Source organism: Physella acuta, unplaced genomic scaffold, assembly GCF_028476545.2.
Source record: "Physella acuta isolate Inbredline_101_S28 unplaced genomic scaffold, ASM2847654v3 ptg001524l, whole genome shotgun sequence".
NCBI lineage: Eukaryota > Metazoa > Mollusca > Gastropoda > Physidae > Physella > Physella acuta.
The window spans coordinates 238,421-266,333 of record NW_026733039.1 but is presented as its reverse complement, the minus strand read 5'-3'; the positions used below and the strand labels follow the sequence as shown (position 1 = coordinate 266,333).

The 27,913-nt window shown below is 45.7% G+C and overlaps 1 protein-coding gene across 5 annotated transcripts in view; it reads right to left on the bottom strand.

Annotated features, from left to right (window-relative positions):
• Window positions 1-27,913, bottom strand: part of LOC131928591 (synapse-associated protein 1) — a 45,051-nt gene that overhangs the window by 7,496 nt on the left and 9,642 nt on the right. For 2 of the 5 annotated variants that reach the window (XM_059284658.1, XM_059284659.1), the window contains exons 5-8: window positions 27,210-27,304; window positions 25,923-25,976; window positions 836-1,012; window positions 83-136 (exon numbers count right to left, since the gene is read on the bottom strand). In XM_059284658.1, the coding sequence (XP_059140641.1) occupies window positions 83-136; window positions 836-1,012; window positions 25,923-25,976; window positions 27,210-27,304 (380 nt within the window). The remainder of the gene's footprint in view (window positions 1-82; window positions 137-835; window positions 1,013-25,922; window positions 25,977-27,209; window positions 27,305-27,913) is intronic. The other 3 variants (XM_059284660.1, XM_059284662.1, XM_059284661.1) reach the window with 2 other exon arrangements.

Here is a 27,913-nt window from a genome sequence, read left to right as displayed (position 1 = left end):
GCTAGTGTTATCTACACATCACACAACAAACACCACCACAGAAAGCACAAAGCTCAAGCAAAACAAGAAAACTCAAGCATGCCTCTCTGTTCTAGAAGTTTCTCTTCTAATTCCTGCTTCCAGGCTCCTTCTGAAACTGTAAGGAGGGAGCACGTCAGGTGAAATGTGTGGGGTGAAATGTGTGGGGTGAAATGTGTGGGGTGAAATGTGTGGGGTGAAATGTGTGGGGTGAAATGTGTGGGGTGAAATGTGTGGGGTGAAATATATGTGTGGGTTGAAATATTTGTGTGGGGTGAATAATAGTTGCCTTTACCTTAACTATACTATGGTAAAACTTTTGATATTGCACAATCTATTTATCGATTCCACGTTTTTTTATACGTTAGTATCTTACCGTATGTGTGCGTGTGTTCTCTAGTGTGTGGGGGTGTTATTGTGTGGGTGGGTGTTATTGTGTGGGTGTGTTGTAGGGAAGGTGAGGGAAGAGGATCTCAGAATGAACACTACGGTGGGGGGAGGGGGTGACGGACATTTAAAGTTTTTTTAATATAAAATGCAACACAAAAAAGCACAACAAAATAAAACACAATCTGTCGTCGGCATCCTACACTTCCCCTTCTCATGACACCCAACGTCTGTCTATGGAAATAATGTTCAGCAAACTAACCTAGTCTAAGCTAGCCTAAGCTAGACAGCACATAGCACCCATTTTTGACATGGACACTCGTAGCAACCAATCCCAACCAGCAAAAATATATCAACCATTCACAGCTAGCCCAACCTTAGCCCCCCCCCCCCCCACCGTGACCCACGACCCCCCACCTGAGGTACTGACCTTCCTTGAGATCAGAGGCCACCCTGAGCTGCTGCTCCATCTCTTTACGGATGTCCTCCTCGTCGATCGTCTGCTCACCAAAGGCGTCGCTGACAAACTCGTCCTGGGTGGGGGCCGTGTCCACCATGGCCTCGTCGTTGTTGTGACCCCCGGGGGACTTGGCCTGTGGGGCGGCGTCTGTGGGCGGGACAAAAACAACAACTCTATAGTCACGTGATAACATACGTATATGATGAGAGAAACTCTATAGTCACGTGATAACATACGTATATGATGAGAGAAACTATATAGTCACGTGATAACATACGTATATGATGAGAGAAACTATATAGTCACGTGATAACATACGTATATGATGAGAGAAACTATATAGTCACGTGATAACATACGTATATGATGAGAGAAACTATATAGTCACGTGATAACATACATATGTGATGAGAGAAACTATATAGTCACGTGATAACATACATATGTGATGAGAGAAACTATACAGTCACGTGATAACATACATATGGGTTAAAGTGGTTTAACAGAGGTGTGAATTGTATGGCTGAGTTGAAGCCACGTTACTCGGCTCTTGGAATACATGGGGGTCTACTGAGTGAGATACGGTGGGGGGGGGGGGTCTAGGCCATTAGATGGGGGGCTAGACCACAGGGTATAGCAATAATATAAAGACTTAATGACTCATTAGCAATCAAGCAACCATTTGTCAAATAAAAAACAGAGTCGTTAGATTAAGTCAGGTTTATTATTAGCTGGACAACAACACAATGTAGAGTAGATGTGACCAGATTTATCATCAGCTAGACAACAACACCGTGTTTTCAACCTGCCCAGTCAACAAGCGTGTAGTGTGTGCAAACACTGAGGTCAGTGTGTCAACATAGACGTGTCACACACCAACTTGGCAAGGTTTCAAAGTAAAAACAAAAAAATTTCAAGAGGGGAAATTTTCCAACTCCGACAGGGATATGATGAAAGTAGGAAGTAATTCATTATGTGGCTTCATTACAGGCTGGCTACATTTAGATCAGGGTTTTGTCACTATGTCACAATGGGATAATGCTGTGTTTGGGATAGTATGTTGGGATATCAGAGATTATGTGTGACAACACTGGCAGTATTTCCCGAGTGTCCGTCGTGGCTTATGTGAGCACACATACATTCTTGTTAGATATGTCCATCTGTCTGGGCAGGGGGGGGGGGGGGGGGTGAGTACCTGTTGTGGTCAGGTCAGATAACAGTAACAGCCAGCTCATATTCTCTAGCAGTAAAAGATGACAAGTGCACCCAGTCTACATCTTCCTACGTCAGATGATTGTTTTTTTTTTTGCCCTACAGACATTCACAGACACACAGGAGACTGGACATAACACCCTGGGGACAAGTCACGTGATTAGAGACATCTAAACATGGGCCAAACACTTGAGGGTACATACCAGTAGAGGGGAGGGGTGTACGTGTGGGGTAGGTCTTGTTTGTCTAGTACAGACACATTGATCCAAATCTAACGACCTTGACCGTGTGGGCGCCAGGAATGTAGAGAGTACAACAAACAAAATTCACCGGCTGGGAAGGGAGGGGAGGAGGGGGAGGGGTAGGGTGAGAGGAAAGCCGCCAGAAGAGTAGAAGAAATGAAAACAAAAGAATGACGCAAGTGGCCAGAGGGTACCAGTGTGAGAACCGCCGTCCTAAAAACATTGTAGACCAATCCGGTGTTTAACGATTTTCACCGTCGTGTCGGTACATAGCACGACCTTCTTAAGGGAAGCCACTCTCGAGGACACAAAGTCTAAGACTATGGATGCTTAGCCAGAAGAAATCAAGCTGTTAAACGAACTTAAAAAACAACAACCATTAAACGTATTTTTAGCAGCACAAGTCGGTCGCGAAAAATAATTGCAAACATTTCTTGAGCGACCTACACTGTCACCGCTACCACATAATAAAATGTGTTTATTTTAGAATTTTAGTGCACTTATAAGATAGGTATAACAAAAGGTTTTTTATTGTAAATATTTTTTCACACTACCCAGGGGCTGTGAAAATACAAAAGGATGTTGATATTTCAGTTCTAAAAACCTTGAGTACCGCTGTATTTATTGGCGCTATTACTGACATAGGCATCAGACAAGAGCATCATCTGCCACATAGTGCCATGATGGCACTCACATATGTAAACAACAATCATGAAAACCAGCACACAACAATCATGAACCCCAGCACACAACAATCATGAACCCCAGCACACAACAATCATGAACCCCCGCACACAACAATCATGAACCCCAGCACACAACAATCATGAACCCCAGCACACAACAATCATGAACCCCAGCACACAATCATGAACCCCAGCACACAACAATCATGAACCCCAGCACACAACAATCATGAACCCCAGCACACAACAATCATGAACCCCAGCACACAACAATCATGAACCCCAGCACACAACAAGCATGAACCCCAGCACACAACAACCATGAACCCCAGCACACAACAATCATGAACACCAGCACACAACAATCATGAACACCAGCACACAACAACCATGAACCCCAGCACACAATCATGAACCCCAGCACACAACAATCATGAACCCCAGCACACAACAATCATGAACCCCAGCACATAACAATCATGAACCCCAGCACATAACAATCATGAACCCCAGCACATAACAATCATGAACCCCAGCACACAACAATCATGAACCCCAGCACACAACAATCATAAACCCCAGCACACAACAATCATGAACCCCAGCACACAACAATCATGAACCCCAGCACACAATCATGAACCCCAGCACACAACAATCATGAACCCCAGCACACAACAATCATGAACCCCAGCACACAACAAGCATGAACCCCAGCACACAACAATCATGAACCCCAGCACACAACAATCATGAACCCCAGCACACAACAAGCATGAACCCCAGCACACAACAATCATGAACCCCAGCACACAACAATCATGAACCCCAGCACACAACAATCATGAACCCCAGCACACAGCAATCATGAACCCCAGCACACAACAATCATGAACCCCAGCACACAACAATCATGAACCCCAGCACACAACAATCATGAACCCCAGCACACAACAATCATGAACCCCAGCACACAACAATCATGAACCCCAGCACACAACAATCATGAACCCCAGCACACAACAATCATGAACCCCAGCACACAACAATCATGAACCCCAGCACACAACAATCATGAACCCCAGCACACAACAATCATGAACCCCAGCACACAACAATCATGAACCCCAGCACAAAACAATCATGAACCCCAGCACACATCTGTAAGCAACGATTGTCAACCCCAGGTCAACTCCCTGCTAGCTAAGGCCTAATTTGTTACGTATGTTAATGTATGGAGGAATATGCTAATTAATATTTATTAATGACTATGTTAAATATTCTCTATTTGAACATTAATGTATTCACCCACATACAAAATAAAAAAAAATCATATTTTAAAAAGTTTCTCCTAAATATGTGTCCATTAGTTCACTTCATTTGTAATGTAATTTTGTGGTGGACATATGTAATGTATACAAGTTTGGGGAAGGGGGGAGGGGTAAAAACGTCCTAGATGTGCGTGCTATGGTCCCTTGTAATGAGCCTAATGAAGTCAACCTATCCTAATCTAGCTAGATTTAATCATGACATGAAGTAAACCTACTACAACCTGGCTAGGTTTGACCACGACCGTCTGATCCCCGTCAGGACAGGTCATGAGTGGTCAGACCACCGCCAGCCCTCCCCGCTCCCAGACCACCACGTGCTGGCCGGGTGAGCAGCTGGACACGAGATGGCGAGGTCACATGGGTTGCGCAACACCACGATCCGTCAATCACCCCCTCCCCGACCCCACCCTACCCATACCGCCGGCAGACAAAAGCCGTTATTTGAAGACAGTCTGTGTCAAGTGGCATGCGCGTGACATTTGAAAATGACACTTTTAAATGTCAGCTCAAGTAACCAAACAAGGCTGAAATTAAAATGCCAACAATGTATGGGGGCATGGTGACATCACCAGTGACAGGTGTCTGGGTAGGTGAAGTAGAGTTGGGCTGTAGGACGCCTTGACGATGTGGGGCCAGAACTTCTGTTCTCTAGATCTTATGTGAGATGGTCTTCACTAGAGTTACTCGCCTTGTCCACGTCTTGAGACGATTTACCTCCCTTGTATGGGTCCTGACACCAGTGACAAGCCGTGTCTATGTTCTCTAACTACCGGTCTTTTATCTGCATTGTTGTCACTTGACTTACTTTACAGTTTTAGCTGTATCAATCTTGAATTATTCCCACCTACTATGGCTGAATCGTGAATGATTCCCACCTACTATGGCTGAATCGTGAATGATTCCCACCTACTATGGCTGAATCGTGAATGATTCCCACCTACTATGGCTGTATCTTGAATGATTCCCACCTACTATAGCTGTATCTTGAATGATTCCCACCTACTATGGCTGTATCTTGAATGATTCCCACCTACTATGGCTGTATCTTGAATGATTCCCACCTACTATAGCTGTATCTTGAATGATTCCCACCTACTATGGCTGTATCTTGAATGATTCCCACCTACTATGGCTGTATCTTGAATGATTCCCACCTACTATAGCTGTATCTTGAATGATTCCCACCAACTATAGCTGTATCTTGAATGATTCCCACTCTCGCAAGGCATGCTTTAGACTGGAATCCCCAGGGAAAAAGGAGGGTGGGCCGGCCAAGGAAGACATGGAGAAGAACGGTTGAAGAAGAGCCGAAAACAGCTGGGCTCACATGGGCACAGATAAAGAGGGCAGCCCAAAACCGAGTCCGCTGGAGATGTGTGGTTGCAGCCCTTTGCTCCCCAGGGGCCACAAAGGAATGATGATGATGATGATGATGATGATGATAGCTGTATCTCGAGTGAGCAACCACTAGATCACCGAGTGAGCGACCACTAGATCACCGAGTGAGCGACCACTAGATCACCGAGTGAGCGACCACTAGATCACCGAGTGAGCGACCACTAGATCACCGAGTGAGCGACCACTAGATCACCGAGTGAGCGACCACTAGATCACCGAGTGAGCGACCACTAGATCACCGAGTGAGCGACCACTAGATCACCGAGTGAGCGACCACTAGATCACCGAGTGAGCGACCACTAGATCACCGAGTGAGCGACCACTAGATCACCGAGTGAGCGACCACTAGATCACCGAGTGAGCGACTACTAGATCACCGAGTGAGCGACCACTAGATCACCGAGTGAGCGACCACTAGATCACCGAGTGAGCGACCACTAGATCACCGAGTGAGCGACCACTAGATCACCGAGTGAGCGACCACTAGATCACCGAGTGAGCGACCACTAGATCACCGAGTGAGCGACCACTAGATCACCGAGTGAGCGACCACTAGATCACCGAGTGAGCGACCACTAGATCACCGAGTGAGCGACCACTAGATCACCGAGTGAGCGACCACTAGATCACCGAGTGAGCGACCACTAGATCACCGAGTGAGCGACCACTAGATCACCGAGTGAGCGACCACTAGATCACCGAGTGAGTCACCAGGCCTGTTATTACCCACAACTGCTGTCACCCACTTGTAGAGTTTATCCTGACCCACGGGCGACATCTGTTATGTCGGTTACACTTCTACCCCCCCCCCTACCCCCCACCTCCTCGTCCAACAAAGGTGTAAGGTTGTTTTGTTGGCCAACATATGAAAGATGGTGGTCTCTCCGTATCTGACAGCTCAAACCACGTGACTGCGGCCATTTTGTCGCATCCTTTACAGTTCAACACCATTGCTACATACAACTAGAGAGCAGCCTGCCGCACACAACAATGTGCAGCCTGCCGCACACAACAATGTGCAGCCTGTCGCACACAACAATGTGCAGCCTGCCGCACACAACAATGTGCAGCCTGTCGCACACAACAATGTGCAGTCTGTCGCACACGACAATGTGCAGCCTGTCGCACACAACAATGTGCAGCCTGCCACGACAATGTGCAGCCTGCCACGACAATGTGCAGCCTGCCACGACAGTGTGCAGCCTGCCACGACAATGTGCAGCCTGCCACGACAATGTGCAGCCTGCCACGACAGTGTGCAGCCTGCCACGACAATGTGCAGCCTGCCACGACAATGTGCAGCCTGCAACAACAATGTGCAATTACACTTTAGTACCGGGAAGTCCCAGAGAGTCAACTATTCTCCTATAGACACAGGTCTAGTCTACAATTACACGTCAGTATCGGGAAGTCCCAACACACACATCTGAGTTAAAAACGGGAATGCCAGGATCTAGTACAGCTTTAATTAAGCAGCTAATTAAGAAACTAATGACTCAACTTAAAATACAACCACCTAGAACCACCAAGTGTGTCCGCATTACTAAACACATTTGCTAGATATATAGCTGTGGATAATTCAAGAGAATAAGCGATTGAAATAGTAAACAAATACAAATTACCAAATGTCGATATACCAAATGTCGAGTAACAATAACAATTCGAATAAAACAACCGTCACCAACATTGACCTTTCAACTTGCAACAACCGTCACCAACATAGACCTTTCAACTTGCAACAACCGTCACCAACATTGACCTTTCAACTTGCAACAACCGTCACCAACAGAGACCTTTCAACTTGCAACAACCGTCACCAACAGAGACCTTTCAACTTGCAACAACCGTCACCAACATAGACCTTTCAACTTGCAACAACCGTCACCAACATAGACCTTTCAACTTGCAACAACCGTCACCAACAGAGACCTTTCAACTTGCAACAACCGTCACCAACATAGACCTTTCAACTTGCAACAACCGTCACCAACATAGACCTTTCAACTTGCAACAACCGTCACCAACAGAGACCTTTCAACTTGCAACAACCGTCACCAACAGAGACCTTTCAACTTGCAACAACCGTCACCAACAGAGACATTTCAACTTGCAACAACCGTCACCAACATAGACCTTTCAACTTGCAACAACCGTCACCAACAGAGACCTTTCAACTTGCAACAACCACCACCATTAGGTACGGACACCAACAACCCAACATACAACACTGACGCTGTGTGCGGTATGGTCAATCACTCGGCTAGCAGAGGGGACTCAGTTACTAATAGTATAGAGGGAGACTCCATTTGTTTTCTCTGGGCGATTCGGGGCTGACGGTTTTAAGCTCCAGTTGTAGGAGGGTGGGGGGGGGGGGGGGCAGCTTGAGAACCATCGACGTGTACAGATGTGACAATACAACATCAGACTATGAGAACCACTCATGTGTAAAGATGTGCACATATGATAGGACAACATCAGACTATGGACTAGATCAGTGGTGGCCACACGGCCTTGACACGGGCTATATTTAGACACCATCAGTGCAAACACAATGCTAGATCTTTTGAAGTGAAGAATGTGACCAGTAATGACGTCAAATGTCGCCTACACGAGTGACGTATTCCCTCCAGTGACGCTGTGACGGAGTGATGACGTAGGTAGTCACTAGACGTGTCACGGGTGTATGGGGAAATGCAGCGGCCATTATTTAGTTGTAAATCCTCCATAGCACGCGCTAGGTACAACTACACACCACTCCAAATAAAACCGAGCACACGTATTTATAGTTTCGGCGATGTAGCACTGAAGTTAGGGTTAGTGAGTGAGACATAAATAACACTGTCAGGATTTCTTTCTTTTTGTCCAGCAGTTTATGAGGCTTCAGATGTTGGCAACATTTGCAGACGACCGATACTGTCATTTATAATGTCTGCAGCAGATTGCAAGCTAAGCAGACAATAACGTGGTATCGAATAGAAAGGATTCAGGTTCGATTCTAAATTATATGAAAACGTTTACAACTGTAATAATTGTGAGACTGAATGAAGAAATGAAATAACTGTTGAGAAAGTTCTGAATAATTTGATCTGGCAACACGGACACCGGTGAATACATTGGTCCGACACCCCCCCCTCCCCCCCCCCCCCCCCCCCCCATCAAGTATCAGATCTCAATGAAATCTTTCATGAATAGACTGGCACATGATGACTTTACAATGTGGCAACATCCAATCAAAGCAAGTACCTGACCTGTGGGTTTCACCTGCCTGTGTGTGGGTGTGTGTGTGTGGGGTGTGTGTGGAAGGGTCTAACATGCAAGCACCATCTAGAGGTGTGTGTGGGGGGGGGTGTGTGTCAAACATGCAAGCACCATCTAGAGGTGGGTGTGTGTGTGGGGGGGGGGGGGGTCTAACATGCAAGCACCATCAACACACTACATGACTAGAGAGGATGTCACACTGGTTGGGGAGGGGGGGGTCAGGGATGAAACAAGAAGAACAAGTCAAGCATAACATAATCTTACACGAACTTACAGCACCAGAAGTAAACAGCACTTTAACTGCCCATGTGACTGAATGAGTCATGATTAACCGGGTTAAGTCATGGCGGGATACTAAGATTAGCGTTAGACGGCTAGGTCAACAAATCATAGGAAATCAATCAGCTGGTTTTTTAATGTTGTCAAACATTGTATACGTCTTGCTGTAGCGGTGTGGTACGGCAGGTGTTTGGGTGTTTGTAAGTGTTTGGTAGAGTGTTTTGTTGTGTCTGGTTGTATTTGTTGGGTTCTGGTTGTCTTTTGTGGGTGTTTGATGTGTCCAGCACATAAGATGTCCAAACCTGCAAACTTTTCTAGCATTCAGACAGACACAATGTGCCCCAACAATGTGCCCTAACAATATGCCCCAACAATGTGCCCTAACAATGTGCCCTATCAGCACAACCCAGCATCAGCCCACAGAGCTGAGCACTTGGCCCGGGTCCAGCTGGACAGATCTGCCACACGCCTGCAGACATTAAACACTTTTGGCTCGCATCACTTGCAGACGTCAGCTTACTACTGCCAGATTTTCATGATACGAGGAGGGGGAGGGGGGGCAGAAGAAGGTCGAGGCCGTGGCAATCTATACTCACCACCTACCTGTTGGCTACAGTATTTACTTACACCTTCTACTCACACGATTACTGTAACACCTACACTGTTAACGCTAACACCCCAACCTAACCCTTACACCCCCACCGTTAAACCACAAACCCCTAACCTAACCCTAACACCCCCCACCATTAAACCACAAACCCCTAACCTAACCCTACCACCCCCACCGTTAAACCACAAACCCCTAACCTAACCCTACCACCCCCACCGTTAAACCACAAACCCCTAACCTAACCCTAACACCCCCACCGTTAAACCACAAACCCCCTACCTAACCCTAACACCCCCCACCATTAAACCACAAACCCCTAACCTAACCCTAACACCCCCCACCATTAAACCACAAACCCCCTACCTAACCCTAACACCCCCTACCATTAAACCACAAACCCCCTACCTAACCCTAACACCCCCACCGTTAAACCACAAACCCCCTACCTAACCCTAACACCCCCCACCGTTAAACCACAAACCCCCTACCTAACCCTAACACCCCCCACCATTAAACCACAAACCCCCTACCTAACCCTAACACCCCCCACCATTAAACCACAAACCCCCTACCTAACCCTACCACCCCCACTATGTGAGGATGTCACCAGAAGTTGTCCGGCTATAAACAAAACCAAATGTCAGGTTAGGGTCAGTGATGTGACCAATCAACCGTGTCCTTACCGTCACGCATGATCACGTGTCAGCTGGACTTGCATCACTTTAACGGTCAGGTCATGGACACCGTGACGTCATCTTAGACTCTCGGAGTCACTCAGGTGTGTCGAATTTTTTTCCAGTAGTGGATGGTGGTGTTGTAGATGGCGATAAAAGATGGTAGTTGGTAGATGTCGTATGGTCATGACCAGCAAAAGCTATCTCTATACCACGTGATAGCAGCTGCCTCTAGTATAATCCCCCTCCGTGACCGACCATGTTAGCTCATGTATAGGAGGTCAGTAGGTCAAGGTCGGCACTGTTATTGTTCGGGTACCGGGTAATGTCTATTACCAGGCGGGTGTTTTATCAAGCCGTGTTGTGTTACATGCTCAGGCGTCAAGTGGTAGCCTTGTATAGACAAAAACACATGCAACTATAGGGGAGGGGGGGGCATGACAAAATGGCGCAACCTAGTGTTTACATCCCCCCCCCCTCTAGAGTGTGGTATTACAAAATGTCAGGACTTGACAGTTGCGCCATCTTCCCTGTGTAACTGTAACGCTACACACCATGTAACGATACACGCTACAAACCATGTAACAGCACATCTCTAACGTGACGTGACCAACACAAGGATTATAACAGCGAGCCAATGAACCCAACAGACACAACTCTATGGCTAAGAAATACAATGAGACTGGTAGATAAATATATTGGCTAGAAAAGGTGTGGGTTTTTTATAAACCCAACAATATAGGCCTGGATTATAGGATATACATTTATATTATTTATGCGAGTTAGACTTCAAGAGTGTGCAAGGGGTGAAAATGTACCAGCATTTTTTTAAACCCACGATTATATTTTTATATTTGAAAAAAAATATTGTGTAAAAACCGTAGAAGAAAAAAGAACCAACATATTTTTATATCTTGTCCCTACCAAGCTACCAGAGCCAGCCAGTAAACGAATGTCAAGGCAGGACTAACAGCGCCAACGACATGAAAAAACGCTCTCTGTACCCCGCCCCCCTTGTTATACCGGCAAAACCCTATCGTGTGGAGGCGCTGTGGAATGTCACGGTCGACTTGCCCGCGATAATTACAAACGTGTGTCCACGCGTGTTGGCGGATTTTTCCTTTCTGTACAACAATCTTTAGGGGTGATGTAACAGCAGGCACCCCCCCAGTGGTGGTCCGCCGTAGCCCCCACCCACTTGCCCATGTTGGGGAAAAAAAAAGTAAATGTGATACCGGCATCTAAAAACGAATATGGCGTCAGGCCGGCAAGAAAAAGAAAGCCCGATGCTATTTTTAGCCGGTCCTGTAAAACCGACTCTGACTGGTTTTAGCAGAGCTAACTAACAATGCAGGATTGTCGGGGAGAGATGTTCAAAATCTGCCAGTAATGATTTATTTACATATTTGTAACTAGATCTAGAGTTTGGAGTTTTATATTGATACTTCCCCTGCCCATTAAAAAAACAACAATACAACGGAAACATAAAATAGTCACGTGATTATCACTTGGCTCGCCGCCCACTGGCCCATCAATAAATCAAGATGGCAAACTATCTTGTACACTTGCCATCAAATATTTAACATTTTAAAACAACAACGACCTCAGAGAATGCTATTGGATATTATCCAGTGTAATTTGATCGCTGAACGTTATTTTAAACAACCAACTATTTCTGGGTTAACTTTATTTGACCGGAAACTTTACACTGTAATGTACACCCTACTTGCACGCCAGCATGTCATTTTATTGCAAGCCGCCATTTTAGAAATATATTTTCTGCTCCCCCTCTCCCTCCCCTTTGTGACTCGATAACCTACAAAAGCCAAACAGCGTACAAAAACAAGATGGCACGCCGGTGACGGGGTTTCTTACTCTAGCCATGTTGTGACCTGCAGTTCAAAGTTGAGACGTGTATGTTACGATCTATGGCATGTGCAATACTTAGCCTAACCAACACAGTAACACACGCTATGTGTTTGTTTACTCCTCCTGGTCTACCTCACCATTGATGTTTTGTTCTTGTTTGTTCGCCGTAATTCTAATGGCAGGGTTCAAAAGGTAATGGAAAATATTTTCATAAACAGGCTAGGAAACGAAAACTGCGAGCTCGCCGGGCCTACGCGCCAGCGGATGTTTTGATCAAGGCTACGTTTATCAACAAGAGCAGCCTTGACCTTAAGATGACCCGGGTCAGACCTCGTGCCTGCCTGCCTGCAGTCGGTCGATATCGCAAGCTGTGTGGTGAGAAATGGCTGCGGGGCGACGAGGACAGGTGTGGATTGGGACTAGAAAATTTGTATGGCACACGGGCCGACCACTTTGTATATTGATCTATTTATTTATAGCGTGATTAATTTATAGTGTGATCAAACCATTCTACATCTGCGGTGTAGAACTATAAGGCAGCAAATAAAATCCAATTTTAGCTGCAAAAAACACACAATTTTATTTTTGCAATCATACATTATGTGTTGTTATTTTTTTTGTTTGCAAAAGATCAAACACTGAGTACAATTTAAAAAGCCATAATTAAATAAGAAATCAAATTTATTACTGAAAGATGAAATATCATTTGGTATTTGAGGCTTTTATTCTCCACTCCCCCTTCTCCCCTTCCAAAAACTATGCAGGACCACAGCCATCCTAAGGGAGACAACCACAGAAATAACTGGCAAAATAAAATTAAAAACATTCTTTTAAAGAAGCACGGATTTGGTTTCAAAATAAAAACCTCCACCCCCACCCCCTTCTCTCAGCATGTACACCAACTCCACCCATTCACACCCCTCGTTAAAACATGACTCACAAGAGGACCATAACAAATGCAGAAACTCGAGATATTTGAGAACATTTCAAGGATACCATTTTTTTTCTCAAGCCAACTAATTCAGCCTTGACCTTACAGATAAAAGGTAACAAAAACTGGCTCTGGGGAGAATATTTCAATCACTTTCTTGTAGCACAATGTCTCGCTCATACAGAAGTACCTCAGGTGCCGCATATGTGCACATAACATACGTTGGTGTCATGTTATAACACACAACTATGGTAATATACTGGGTACACAATTGCAGGAGATTATGGTGTAGTGTGTACACGTTTAAAGCATGTGCACACGTTTAAAGCATGTGTACACGTTTAAAGCATGTGTACACGTTTAAAGCATGTGTACACGTTTAAAGCATGTGTACACGTTTAAAGCATGTGTACACGTTTAAAGCATGTGTACACGTTTAAAGCATGTGTACGAGTGAATCATCGCCCTGACAGATTGCTCTGGACCACAACAAGGTCAATTAACACGAGGCCAAACGGTAGGGGCGTTACTGGGTCAGGTCATCTGGGGGGTGGGGGAATAGGAGGGAGAAGCCTCCACCCCACACTTCCCAGGAGTTGTGGTATAAATCAAGGTAACCGGAAGTCAAGGCCACGTCAAAATGTAGACTCACGTAAGCATTGTAGGAAGTGGATGCCCCGTTATACGTCGATGTGATCTTATTGCCCCGTTATACGTCGATCTGATCTTACTGCCCCGTTATACGTCGATCTGATGTTACTGCCCCGTTATACGTCGATCTGATCTTATTAGAGGAGTCATGTGGTCCCCCAAAACATACAGTATCACATGTATACCAGGGGTAGTAGAACACCCTTATTTGGACTGATCACACAGCCACTATCACAAAACTTCAAGCATTAATGCACAGTCAGTCATACTACACAATCCATTTTACGGATGCACGAGCACTATCCGTCATACGTCACGACTACACAATCACAATCCGTCATAGATCATGGCCACACAATCACAATCCGTCAAGGCCGCACAATCACAATCCGTCAAGGCCACACAATCACAATCCGTCAAGGCCACACAATCACAATCCGACATGGCCACACAAGCACAATCCGTCATGGCCACACAATCACCCAACAAGATCTCATTAATGCCAACGCCAATCACGGTCAAATAGGACGGATGGTACGGGAAGGGGGGGGGGGGGCTACTGAGTTAATTGCTTTTATCAAGGTTGTGCTCCTTTTCTGCGCTGTCCTTGGCCTAATTAGAACGAGCAATCAACGCAACATGGCCACACAAAAAAATTAAATAACACAAGACCAAGATCTGTGAGGCAGGTTCACGAGAAACTAAGATCATATTTCACAGTGGGAGAAAGAAAAATGGTGGGGGACGTGATGGGGGTAAATAGGGTTACAGCCTTCGCCCCCCACACCCCTGCCCTCCCTCCCTGATCATGATTGTAACATGATCGAACTAGCTGTGCAGAAATAACGATCAGGTCAAAAGTCTGACACTCTAGACAGCCGAGACACTCTAGACAGCCGAGACACCCTAGACAGCCGAGACACTCTAGACAGCCGAGACACTCTAGACAGCCGAGACACTCTAGACAGCCGAGACACTCCAGACAGCCGAGACACCCTAGACAGCCGAGACACCCTAGACAGCCGAGACACCCTAGACAGCCGAGACATTCTAGACAGCCGAGACACTCTAGACAGCCGAGACACCCTAGACAGCCGAGACACTCTAGACAGCCGAGACACTCTAGACAGCCGAGACACTCCAGACAGCCGAGACACCCTAGACAGCCGAGACACCCTAGACAGCCGAGACACCCTAGACAGCCGAGACATTCTAGACAGCCGAGACACTCTAGACAGCCGAGACACCCTAGACAGCCGAGACACTCTAGACAGCCGAGACACTCCAGACAGCCGAGACACCCTAGACAGCCGAGACACCCTAGACAGCCGAGACACTCTAGACAGCCGAGACACTCTATGTTCACTCAGCCAACATGACTGTCTGTAAAGTGTGTTAAGACAGCATGTCTAATGTGCCATACTAAAATATGTCCTGGATGTGTGCCCTGTAAATTCCCACGTTTTACCTGTACATTATCTCAGTGTGACCAAGACATTCATGTGATCAAGACAAAACAAAAATACAATATTGCTGCATGCTAAATGGCCGCGACCCTTTCACGTAGGAATATTCTAGTGTTAAATTAGAAATACCCGAGTCTCGTCCCTTTGATATGAGTTGCAGCCCCTACCTGACTCCGATATTGAGGCGACAAAACTGGATATATTGTCAATATCGTGGTTAAAAAGACGATCCCACGTTGAATGAGAGAAATAGCAATAAAACCCTATGTCACCCTAGGCTGTAGGTCTGGACGTGGTTAAGTTGACAACATGAGTGGGCAATAGGGGAGTCAGGTTACTGCAGGAAACAAATGGGGAAATCTTCGTGACGTGGCTGGGGTGGGGATGTAAAACAAAGACATGGCAGCGGGTACCAATAATGACTGGCCTGTCCGGCTACAGGGGACTGACCGGTAGAAATACCTGACTGGCCAGGTGCACGCGATTCTCTGGACACGGGTAAAACCTGCTATACCAAGAGACTTGCACAGGTTCTAGAGACTTCAAGAGACGTGCACATTTCTTGCTCTCCCCACCACAGAAAACTGACAGTTTGAATGCTCATGTCCAGTACAATTCTTGCTCTCCCCACCTCCACACCCGCACTCACCCACAAATCTACACCTCCACACCTTACCACATCTACACCTCCACGTCTTACCACATCTACACCTCCACACCTTACCACATCTACACCTCCACGTCTTACCACATCTACACCTCCACGCCTTACCACATCTACACCTCCACGCCTTACCACATCTACACATCTACACCTCCACACCTTACCACATCTACACCTCCACGTCTTACCACATCTACACCTCCACGCCTTACCACATCTACACCTCCACGTCTTACCACATCTACACCTCCACGCCTTACCACACCTACACCTCCACGCCTTACCACACCTTACCACATCTACACCTCCACGCCTTACCACATCTACACATTCACGCCTTACCACGTCTACACCACGCCTTACCACATCTACACCTCCACGCCTTACCACATCTACACATCCACGCCTTACCACATCTACACCTCCACGTCTTACCACATCTACACCTCCACGCCTTACCACGTCTACACCTCCACGCCTTACCACGTCTACACCTCCACGCCTTACCACATCTACACCTCCACGCCTTACCACATCTACACCTACACGCCTTACCACATCTACACCTCCACGCCTTACCACATCTACACATCCACGCCTTACCACGTCTACACCACGCCTTACCACATCTACACCTCCACGCCTTACCACATCTACACCACGCCTTACCACGCCTTACCACATCTACACCTCCACGCCTTACCACATCTACACCTCCACACCTTACCACATCTACACCACGCCTTACCACGTCTACACCTCCACGCCTTACCACATCTACACCACGCCTTACCACATCTACACCTCCACGCCTTACCACATCTACACCACGCCTTACCACGCCTTACCACATCTACACCTCCACGCCTTACCACATCTACACCTCCACGCCTTACCACATCTACACCTCCACGCCTTACCACACATACACCTCCACGCCTTACCACACCTTACCACATCTACACTTCCACGCCTTACCACATCTACACCTCCACGCCTTACCACACCTTACCACATCTACACTTCCACGCCTTACCACATCTACACCTCCACGCCTTACCACATCTACACCTCCACGCCTTACCACATCTACACCTCCACGCCTTACCACATCTACACCTCCACGTCTTACCACATCTACACTTACACGCCTTACATCTACACCTCCACGCGTTACCACATCTACACCTCCACACCTTACCACATCTACACCTCCACGCCTTACCACACCTACACCTCCACGCCTTACCACACCTTACCACATCTACACCTCCACGCCTTACCACATCTACACATTCACGCCTTACCACGTCTACACCACGCCTTACCACATCTACACCTCCACGCCTTACCACATCTACACATCCACGCCTTACCACATCTACACCTCCACGTCTTACCACATCTACACCTCCACGCCTTACCACGTCTACACCTCCACGCCTTACCACGTCTACACCTCCACGCCTTACCACATCTACACCTCCACGCCTTACCACATCTACACCTACACGCCTTACCACATCTACACCTCCACGCCTTACCACATCTACACATCCACGCCTTACCACGTCTACACCACGCCTTACCACATCTACACCTCCACGCCTTACCACATCTACACCACGCCTTACCACGCCTTACCACATCTACACCTCCACGCCTTACCACATCTACACCTCCACACCTTACCACATCTACACCACGCCTTACCACGTCTACACCTCCACGCCTTACCACATCTACACCACGCCTTACCACATCTACACCTCCACGCCTTACCACATCTACACCACGCCTTACCACGCCTTACCACATCTACACCTCCACGCCTTACCACATCTACACCTCCACGCCTTACCACATCTACACCTCCACGCCTTACCACACATACACCTCCACGCCTTACCACACCTTACCACATCTACACTTCCACGCCTTACCACATCTACACCTCCACGCCTTACCACACCTTACCACATCTACACTTCCACGCCTTACCACATCTACACCTCCACGCCTTACCACATCTACACCTCCACGCCTTACCACATCTACACCTCCACGCCTTACCACATCTACACCTCCACGTCTTACCACATCTACACTTACACGCCTTACATCTACACCTCCACGCGTTACCACATCTACACCTCCACACCTTACCACATCTACACCTCCACGCCTTACCACACCTACACCTCCACGCCTTACCACACCTTACCACATCTACACCTCCACGCCTTACCACATCTACACATTCACGCCTTACCACGTCTACACCACGCCTTACCACATCTACACCTCCACGCCTTACCACATCTACACATCCACGCCTTACCACGTCTACACCACGCCTTACCACATCTACACCTCCACGCGTTACCACATCTACACCTCCACACCTTACCACATCTACACCTCCACGCCTTACCACAACTTACCACACCTACACGCCTTACCACACCTTACCACATCTACACCTCCACGCCTTACCACATCTACACATCCACGCCTTACCACGTCTACACCACGCCTTACCACATCTACACCTCCACGCCTTACCACATCTACACATCCACGCCTTACCACGTCTACACCACGCCTTACCACATCTACACCTCCACGCCTTACCACATCTACACCTCCACACCTTACCACATCTACACCTCCACACCTTAACACATCTACACCTCCACGCCTTACCACATCTACACCTCCACACCTTACCACATCTACACCTCCACGCCTTACCACATCTACACCTCCACGCCTTACCACATCTACACCTCCACGCCTTACCACATCTACACCTCCACGTCTTACCACATCTACACCTCCACGCCTTACCACATCTACACCTCCACGCCTTACCACATCTACACCTCCACGCCTTACCACATCTACACCACGCCTTACCACATCTACACCTCCACGCCTTACCACATCTACACCTACACGCCTTACCACATCTACACCTCCACGCCTTACCACTCACACAAAACATGTACTCTAACAACTCGTGCATAAAACCACCAATAGGAAGATGTGTATCAAACAGGGACAGTAACTCCATTGTCTACGGCAGGGGTTCCCAACCTTTTTTTACTCTAGAGCACATTCTAAAATATCGGTTAGTGTGGCGGGCACCACCTAATTTAAATCGACTAACTCCTTCCAGAGGCGTAGCTACCCTTCCCGTCACCCGGGGACAAAACTTCCGATTTGCACCCCCCCCCCCACTCAAATTTTCAATTTCCATCCCCTTCAACCTTTCAATAATGTTTATGAAAAAAATTCTGTCTCTGTCGAATAGTGAGAGGTGGGCACATACGAATGGTTCGGCGGGCGCCATGGCGCCCGCGGGCACGGGGTTGGGAACCCCTGGTCTACGGACTGAATTGAAACACCTACGATAAGCCCGAGTGTAGCGAGACGGACCTCAACGTTCTTTACCACAGGGCATGTATCATTACACAACGCCAACCCCCAGATTGAAGAGTGGTCTTTGTTTGAGGCAACTTTAGGGTGGGCGAGAGAAACTTCTAGAACAACAACGCAGTAAACAGGTGGGTGAAGCCAGATGAAATAAAGATAAGGCGGGGGTTTTGGTGCAGGCTGGAATTAGCGTAGGAATTTTACAAGAGCTGAAACAGATCGAGGGGCGGGATGACAAGTCTGACCACTGGTCAGTTGGTGAGTACAGGGCAAAGGTTGCTATAGTAGGACGGGGGTAGGCTCCGTCCAAGACATTTGAAATAAATGTCTGTATGCGAGGGTGTGTCATTGGTGTAGCTGACTTTATCACGGCTGGATAGTGAGTCGCTCAGTGGAGAGAGGGGGGGGGGGGAAGTACGACTAACACGTTGGTGGCTGATACCATGATGGAGGACATGTATCTAATTATAAAATGTTAATGTTGTCAGTGTATTTAATAACAGAATTTTGAAAACTGATAAAGGTTCTCTCACGCCCCCCCCCCCCCCACCACCACCCACACACACAGAACATCCCGGTAATTTCCCTGTCTACATTATCCCGACCGTTCAACTATCCTTACATACCATCCCAACCAAAACACAAATAGGATATTATCCCACCCTAAACCTAACCCTAATGTTAAGCATAACCGTCAGGAATGTTGTGGTAAGGGATAAGATTAGGATTAGTGTTCCGGCTAGGTTTAGGTCCAGCGCATGAGTTATGGTTGCCGTAACATGTATTACAGGAAGGTGGGGGTATCGTTATAACACACATCACAGACTCAAGTCATGTATTACAGGACGGTAGGTGTATCGCCCGATATCTTACAAATCCAAGTCAGGCACATAGGAGACAGATAGTGGACACTGTTCAGTCTTGTCTATCTGGTGCCAAAGTAGAGATATTTTCAAAAACAACTTGAGAGGGGCAATACCATTCACCTTCTGTCGTTATCTAAAAAAAACTGCAGTAAAGTACTTTGGTAGAAAATAATGGTAAAACCCGAATCATCATTTGGCCTCACTACACTCAGCATTTCACACACAACAGACCCCCCCCCACACACACACACACAACAGCCACACACACACACGCGACTTCTAACACTGTATCCTCAAAGTTGTGTAGACAACTTTTGTTCCTACTCCCCCCCCCCCCCGTAACACAAAGATTTGAGGATAGGGGGTGAGTGTGTGTCATGTATGTACTTTAATACCGCATGTACTTTAAGATACCAACATACCAGCGTCGACAGGCCGGCAGTAACTTCCCGTGGTTTATCTAGGATGGAAGTGTTTACTTCAACACATGTATCAGCTCCATCGTTACATGGAGGTCTATCGTTACATGGACGTCATACATGTATCAGGTCCATCGTTACATGGACGTCATACATGTATCAGGTCATCGTTATATGGACGTCATACATGTATCAGGTCATCGTTACATGGACGTCATACATGTATCCGGTCCATCGTTACATGGACGTCATACATGTATCAGGTCCATCGTTACATGGACGTCATACATGTATCAGCTCCATCGTTACATGGACGTCATACATGTATCAGGTATATCGTTACATGGACGTCATACATGTATCAGCTCCATCGTTACATGGACGTCATGCATGTATCAGGTCCGTCGTTACATGGACGTCATACATGTATCAGGTCATCGTTACATGGACGTCATACATGTATCAGCTCCATTGTTACATGGACGTCATACATGTATCAGCTCCATCGTTACATGGACGTCGTACATGTATCAAGTCAGTCATATCATAGACGTCATACATGTATACAGCCAGCTAGTCCAAGTCATCAACTAGACCATGTCATCACCTGATTGCATCATCTAGTCATGGGGTCTCTCTTGAAAAACACCCACTCTCCATTGCCCCGTCCACCAAGCGGTTTGGTGTCTACCTACTGCCTGATGCTGTGACGTGGTACACACACATCTATGACGTGATTCGCCATGATCTGGCAACATGGACGCACCATCTGCCAGATTGTACTTTACCCAGTGCTATCTGGGGGTGTACGTTTATCTCTGGCGACACACTAGGAAAACAAGCTCATTAGCAACAGATTGAATAGACAGCACCAGTGTGGCTCTGTTATTTACACAAACTAACCCTGGGTTCAAACATTGCCCTAACTCAAAGACGACAGCCAAACACTTCGGTGACCATCAATACTATATGAAAAGATTATTGCCATCACTTCCTAACAACCATCCCAACAACAACCACCACCACTTCCTGTTACGTGAAGGTCGACCTGTGACTGATGGAAGGTCGACCTGTCACACACATTGGTCTAAGCCTCATCAATTCCCTGACAAACTCCAGCCCCCCCCCCCCCCCCCACCCCTCCAATCAAATGGCGTGATATCATCCCTGGATTGTATTGCACAAGGGAAGATGGCGGCTGGATGTGTCAGCCAATCCAATCAAAGTACTAGAGTCACGTGAGACCACAAGACACATGAGCAATAGGACAACAAACCAGAGCTGGGCTTGTCGCCTGGGTTTTCCCCACAAATCTCGTCCATTACCCGACATAATCCCTGGCTATTGTTTCAAGCTAAACACTTTGACTTGGGGAAAACCCCAGACACAGTTAACAGAACATCGTGTGGGACAGGAGAGGGGTGCATGGCTGGGACTACGTACACCAGCAGTTTCCGTAAATACTTCAGTACAACACCCCTTGACGACTTGTGTCACACTCCTTATGTAACTTGTCATTATAAAACCAAACCTACGGCAATGGTCACCAAAAAACCCAACCTACAAACCTGGTCACCAAAAAACCCAACCTACGGCCCTGGTCACCAAAAAACCCAACCTACAAACCTAGTCACCAAAAAACCCAATTTACAAACCTGGTCACCAAAAAAAAACCCAACCTACAAACCTAGTCACCATAAAACCCAACCCACAAACCTGTTCACCAAAAAACCCAACCAACAAACCTGGTCACCAAAAAACCCAACCTACAAACATGGTCACCAAAAAAAAACCCAACCTACAAACCTGGTCACCAAAAAAACCCAACCTACAAACCTAGTCACCATAAAACCCAACCTACAAACCTGGTCACCATAAAACCCAACCTACAAACCTGGTCACCATAAAACCCAATCTACAAACCTGGTCACCAAAAAACCCAACCTACAAACCTGGTCACCAAAAAACCCAACCTACAAACCTGGTCACAAAAAAACCCAACCTACAAACCTGGTCACCAAAAAACCCAACCTACAAACCTGGTCACAAAAAAACCCAACCTACAAACCTGGTCACAAAAAAACCCAACCTACAAACCTGGTCACAAAAAAACCCAACCTACAAACCTGGTCACCAAAAAACCCAACCTACAAACCTAGTCACCATAAAACCCAACCTACAACCCTGGTCACCAAAAAACCCAACCTACAAACCTGGTCACCCAAAAACCCAACCTACAAACCTGGTCACCCAAAAACCCAACCTACAAACCTGGTCACCAAAAAACCCAACCTACAAACCTGGTCACCAAAAAACCCAACCTACAAACCTGGTCACCAAAAAACCCAACCTACAAACCTGGTCACCCAAAAACCCAACCTACAAACCTGGTCACCAAAAAACCCAACCTACAAACCTGGTCACCCAAAAACCCAACCTACAAACCTGGTCACCCAAAAACCCAACCTACAAACCTGGTCACCAAAAAACCCAACCTACAAACCTGGTCACCCAAAAACCCAACCTACAAACCTGGTCACCAAAAAACCCAACCTACAAACCAGGTCACCAAAAAACCCAACCTACAAACCTGGTCACCAAAAAACCCAACCTACAAACCTGGTACAAGCAAGCCATAAATTATTAGTTTGTCATATGAAAATACTGTCACAAAAACGTAGGATAAATAAAACCATAATACCCCTACAGCCCCGATAAGCCCACAAGATCACCCACAATGCTCGCGTGTTTGCCCTATGGTATAACGTGCTGTCATAGCCTGTCAAATCCAACCAATAACCGACATTCGCATTTACTCAACTATCTCCAACGATCAAGAAATATTGATTTTCTGTTTTTAAACTTTCAAGTTGAAGCGAACTTAAATACATAACGCGGCCGGTTATTTCTTATGTTTCTATTGCTAGTCCCACTAAATCTAGCAGTTAAAAACCAGAAACTACACGAAACTGTGAGGTGTCTCTTACTTGGAGGGACCATGTCTATTAAATAATGGTTAGGGCACAAGGAAGCTAGCCAAGGTGAAGGTCGAGTGTCTCCCCCCCCCCCCCACTCCCCCGGGAAGTGGACACTAGTCTGGTGTGAAGTGTTGCCAAAAGGCGCAGGCCAAAAGGTCAGCTGATCATCAACCAATCAACAACCTGCAGGGCTAACCAGCCCATCATTTCAATACAGCGGGGAACTTGTGTACGACATCAACATCATGGCGACATGAGGGTGTGTGTGGGGGGGGGGGGGGAACATGAGGGGGTTTGGGGGGGGGGGGCGACATGAGGGTGTTTGTGTGTGTGTGGGGGGGCACACAATGTTCTATTCATTATGTGATGTCTGTATGCGGGTGGTTAGACTTGCAAATTTAAAAAAAAAAAAAAAACCTGTTATCTACAACATGACTGCAGCTGTCGATGGCGCACACAAAAAGACGAAGTAAAAATATAACACCCCCCCCCTCTCTTTATACACACCCCATCCTGATGGAGACAGAAATAAGTAAAAAGCATGCGGTGTTTTACTTGAATGATTTCACTGGAGGGTGGCCAAACAAAGAGTAAAAATAATTAGGCTTAGCAAAACAAAGCAGCCAGCCCGGCAAGTGTGGATCGATAGTGTTGATTAAGTTGGCCAGGTCGACGTCGCAAGAGTACATGCTCCATATTTACACGAGACAGTAGGTCACGGACAAAGGGACTCAACTCCAGCTTTCTTGTATTCGTGTAAGCCAATTTTTCCCCCGCTCACAGGAGAGAGATTAAAATGGTAGAAATTGTGCTCATGTTATGAGGTGTGGAGGCGACAGCTGGGTGAAGGGGGCAGGGGGGGGGGGGGATCAGAGGGAGGAATCATAAAAAGGCGTCACCCTAGAATAAGAATGGTAGGGTTCTTTATCGTTTTAATAATGAGTGGTACAGTGTCAATAGCACACCCCCCCCCCCCCCACCAGATTTATATAAAAAAGATTGAGCATCACCGTCAACATGAAATGTGCGGGGTACACAGAGGGTCATATTGCTACAATACGATGTAGCACCAGACAGACAGAGACCACATCTGGCCCCATCTAGGATGAGTACAACATGATTGGGGCTTGTGTGTAGAAAAAAACCAGACAGTGGACAGGCCAACATTTCTGTCATACGACTGACTGAAGTCATAAAGCTGACTTTACTCATACGCCTGACTTAAGTCATACTGCTGCTGACTGATCATAAAGCTGTATTAATTAAACACCTTTCTAGTGTTTACCACTTTACAATGCGCATTATCAGCAAACTGGAGATAACCAAGGTTTTTTTTCAAAGCAAGGATAGATAGGGTTATCTTCTCCTGAATGAGCAGGAATCTAATTTTTACTGCAAGTAATCTGTTGCTAAATAAGTGCCCATTCATTTATGATGTCCACAAAAAATATTAACATTTTAGGTTTTAGAATCTGCTAAAAATAGTGTTTTCTCTATATCCCAAAAAAACAGACACAGAGAACTGAACATTTTTTTATGGAAAAAGTATTTAAAGAAAATTTTCTGTAGTCATATTACAGTGAAGCCCCAGTGATTTCATGACAATTATTTACATTTTCTTAACCCAGAGGCACTAATTATATAAATATAGATACAGTGACTGAATCACTGATTAAAGTTACAAATTTAGTATGTAGAGTGAGTAAAATTGAGTTTGTTATTTCAATGTTAAAATTTAACATTATGAAGTCTACACGGAACGGGCATTCTTTATATCAAACTAAACTAATTGAAATATGAAGGTTATATATTGCATGTATGTATTTATCTTTCCATACAGAAATTTTGGGTGTTAGGTTTAGAGTGGCTGGGCTACCTGTTTCCATACACACAAATGATTGACATTTACCCTGGAGACCTTACAGGGTGTGAGCGTTGTGTTTGGCTCATGTGTTCCCTCATACATGGATATGAACATAAAAACATATGGGCTAGTTGTATCTTAAAGCTCTACATGCTAGACCTAACAAAGACCTAACAAAGAACACGTACATGCAAGACTTGACATAAAACACCTGAACCTACCTTTGTGCTCACTTCCTGTTGATGACCTGCGGGAACTACTGCTGGAACTTTTACCTGTGGCCAGACACACAGACACATAAGCTAAACTAAAAAACTTTTATAGCAACACACACAAACACATAAGCAAAACTAAAAAACTTTAACGGCCACACACACAAACACATAAGACACACAAACACATAAGCAAAACTAAAAAACTAATGGCCAGACACACAAACACATAAGCAAAATTTAAAAATTCAACGGCCACACACACAGACACATAAGCTAAACTAAAAAACTTAATGGCGACACACACAAACACATAAGCAAAACTAAAAAACTTAATGGCCACACATACAAACACATAAGCAAAACTAAAAAACTTAAATAGCCACACACACAAACACATAAGACACACAAACACATAAGCAAAACTAAAAAACTTAAATAGCCACACACACAAACACATAAGCAAAACTAAAAAACTTAAATGGCCACACATAAACACATAAGCAAAACTAAAAAACTTAATGGCCACACATACAAACACATAAGCAAAACTAAAAAACTTAAATAGCCACACACACAAACACATAAGACACACAAACACATAAGCAAAACTAAAAAACTTAAATAGCCACACACACAAACACATAAGCAAAACTAAAAAACTTAAATGGCCACACATAAACACATAAGCAAAACTAAAAAACTTAAATGGCCACACATAAACACATAAGCAAAACTAAAAAACTTTAACAGCCACACACATAAACACATAAGCTAAACTAAAAAACTTAATGGCGACACACACAAACACATAAGCAAAACTAAAAAACTTAATGGCGACAAACACAAACACATAAACAAATCTAAATAACTAACGGCTACACACATAAGCAAAACTAAAAAACTTTAATGACCGGATAAATAAACACTTACGCAAAACAAAACAAAAATAACAAATGTGTAGCTCAAAATTTCTGGTCTGGCAAACACACAAGACAGAATAGGCAAATGATTCCATGAATCAAATGGGAAACACAGTGTTAGAAGTACAACACTAAACAAATATTGCTCTCTGTCCAACACCACAACATGTGCAAGGGGAACAACAAATTATTCAGCTAATGTATGTTTGTGTAGAAAGGCACCATAATAGCCCCAAAATAATTATGATTAAATACAACAACAAACAGCAGCTCACATCAAACTGACAAGCAGCCCCCTACAACCACCCCCCCCCCCCTACCAACAGTGCTATACTGCCACTGCCCCCCCCACCACCCCCACAATCCCCCTCACCTGACTGCTGGGCCAGGGATGAAGCAAGTTGACTTGACTGTCTGATCAGAGACACCCTGTAGAAGTAGTTGCGCCAGAAGGTCTCCTCGTTAACCCTGTGCAATCAGACAACAAGCCCAATTTAATACACATTAAAAACTTAATTAATTACAAAACTGTTAACAAGATTCTCATAAGTCAAGATGTCAGCTGATTTGTCAACAAATAATTGGCTTAAGTTCATGTAGGTCATGATTTGTGCTGTCACATAGCTAGATGACAAATGTTAACAGTGGCCAGTAAGACAAGACCCAACCACAGCAAGAGATGCTTGGAATAAATAAAGGCACATTTCAAGTTTAATTACTCCTAATACACAAATATTTCAGAGCTTAGTTTTGTGGCTGCAGACTTTATTAATCATAATACTACAGTTGATTTTATGTTTGGATATTACCATGTTATTGAGTCTGTAGTCTACCAATGTGTTATGATTGTCAACAATGCTATCATGTATATGATTTGTTAAAACTTGAGTGCTTTTGTAAAAATCCATTTTTTAATGGATTAAAAAGCAATTTGATATGGAAGTATATTAGACAGCTTTGATTTAAGTAAGCGGCAACAGTTGTTAGCATTACAGTTGTTAGCATTACAGTTGTTAGCATTACAGTTGTTAGCATTACAAAACAGAGTTGGTTGAGCTGTTTAATGTAGGGATATGG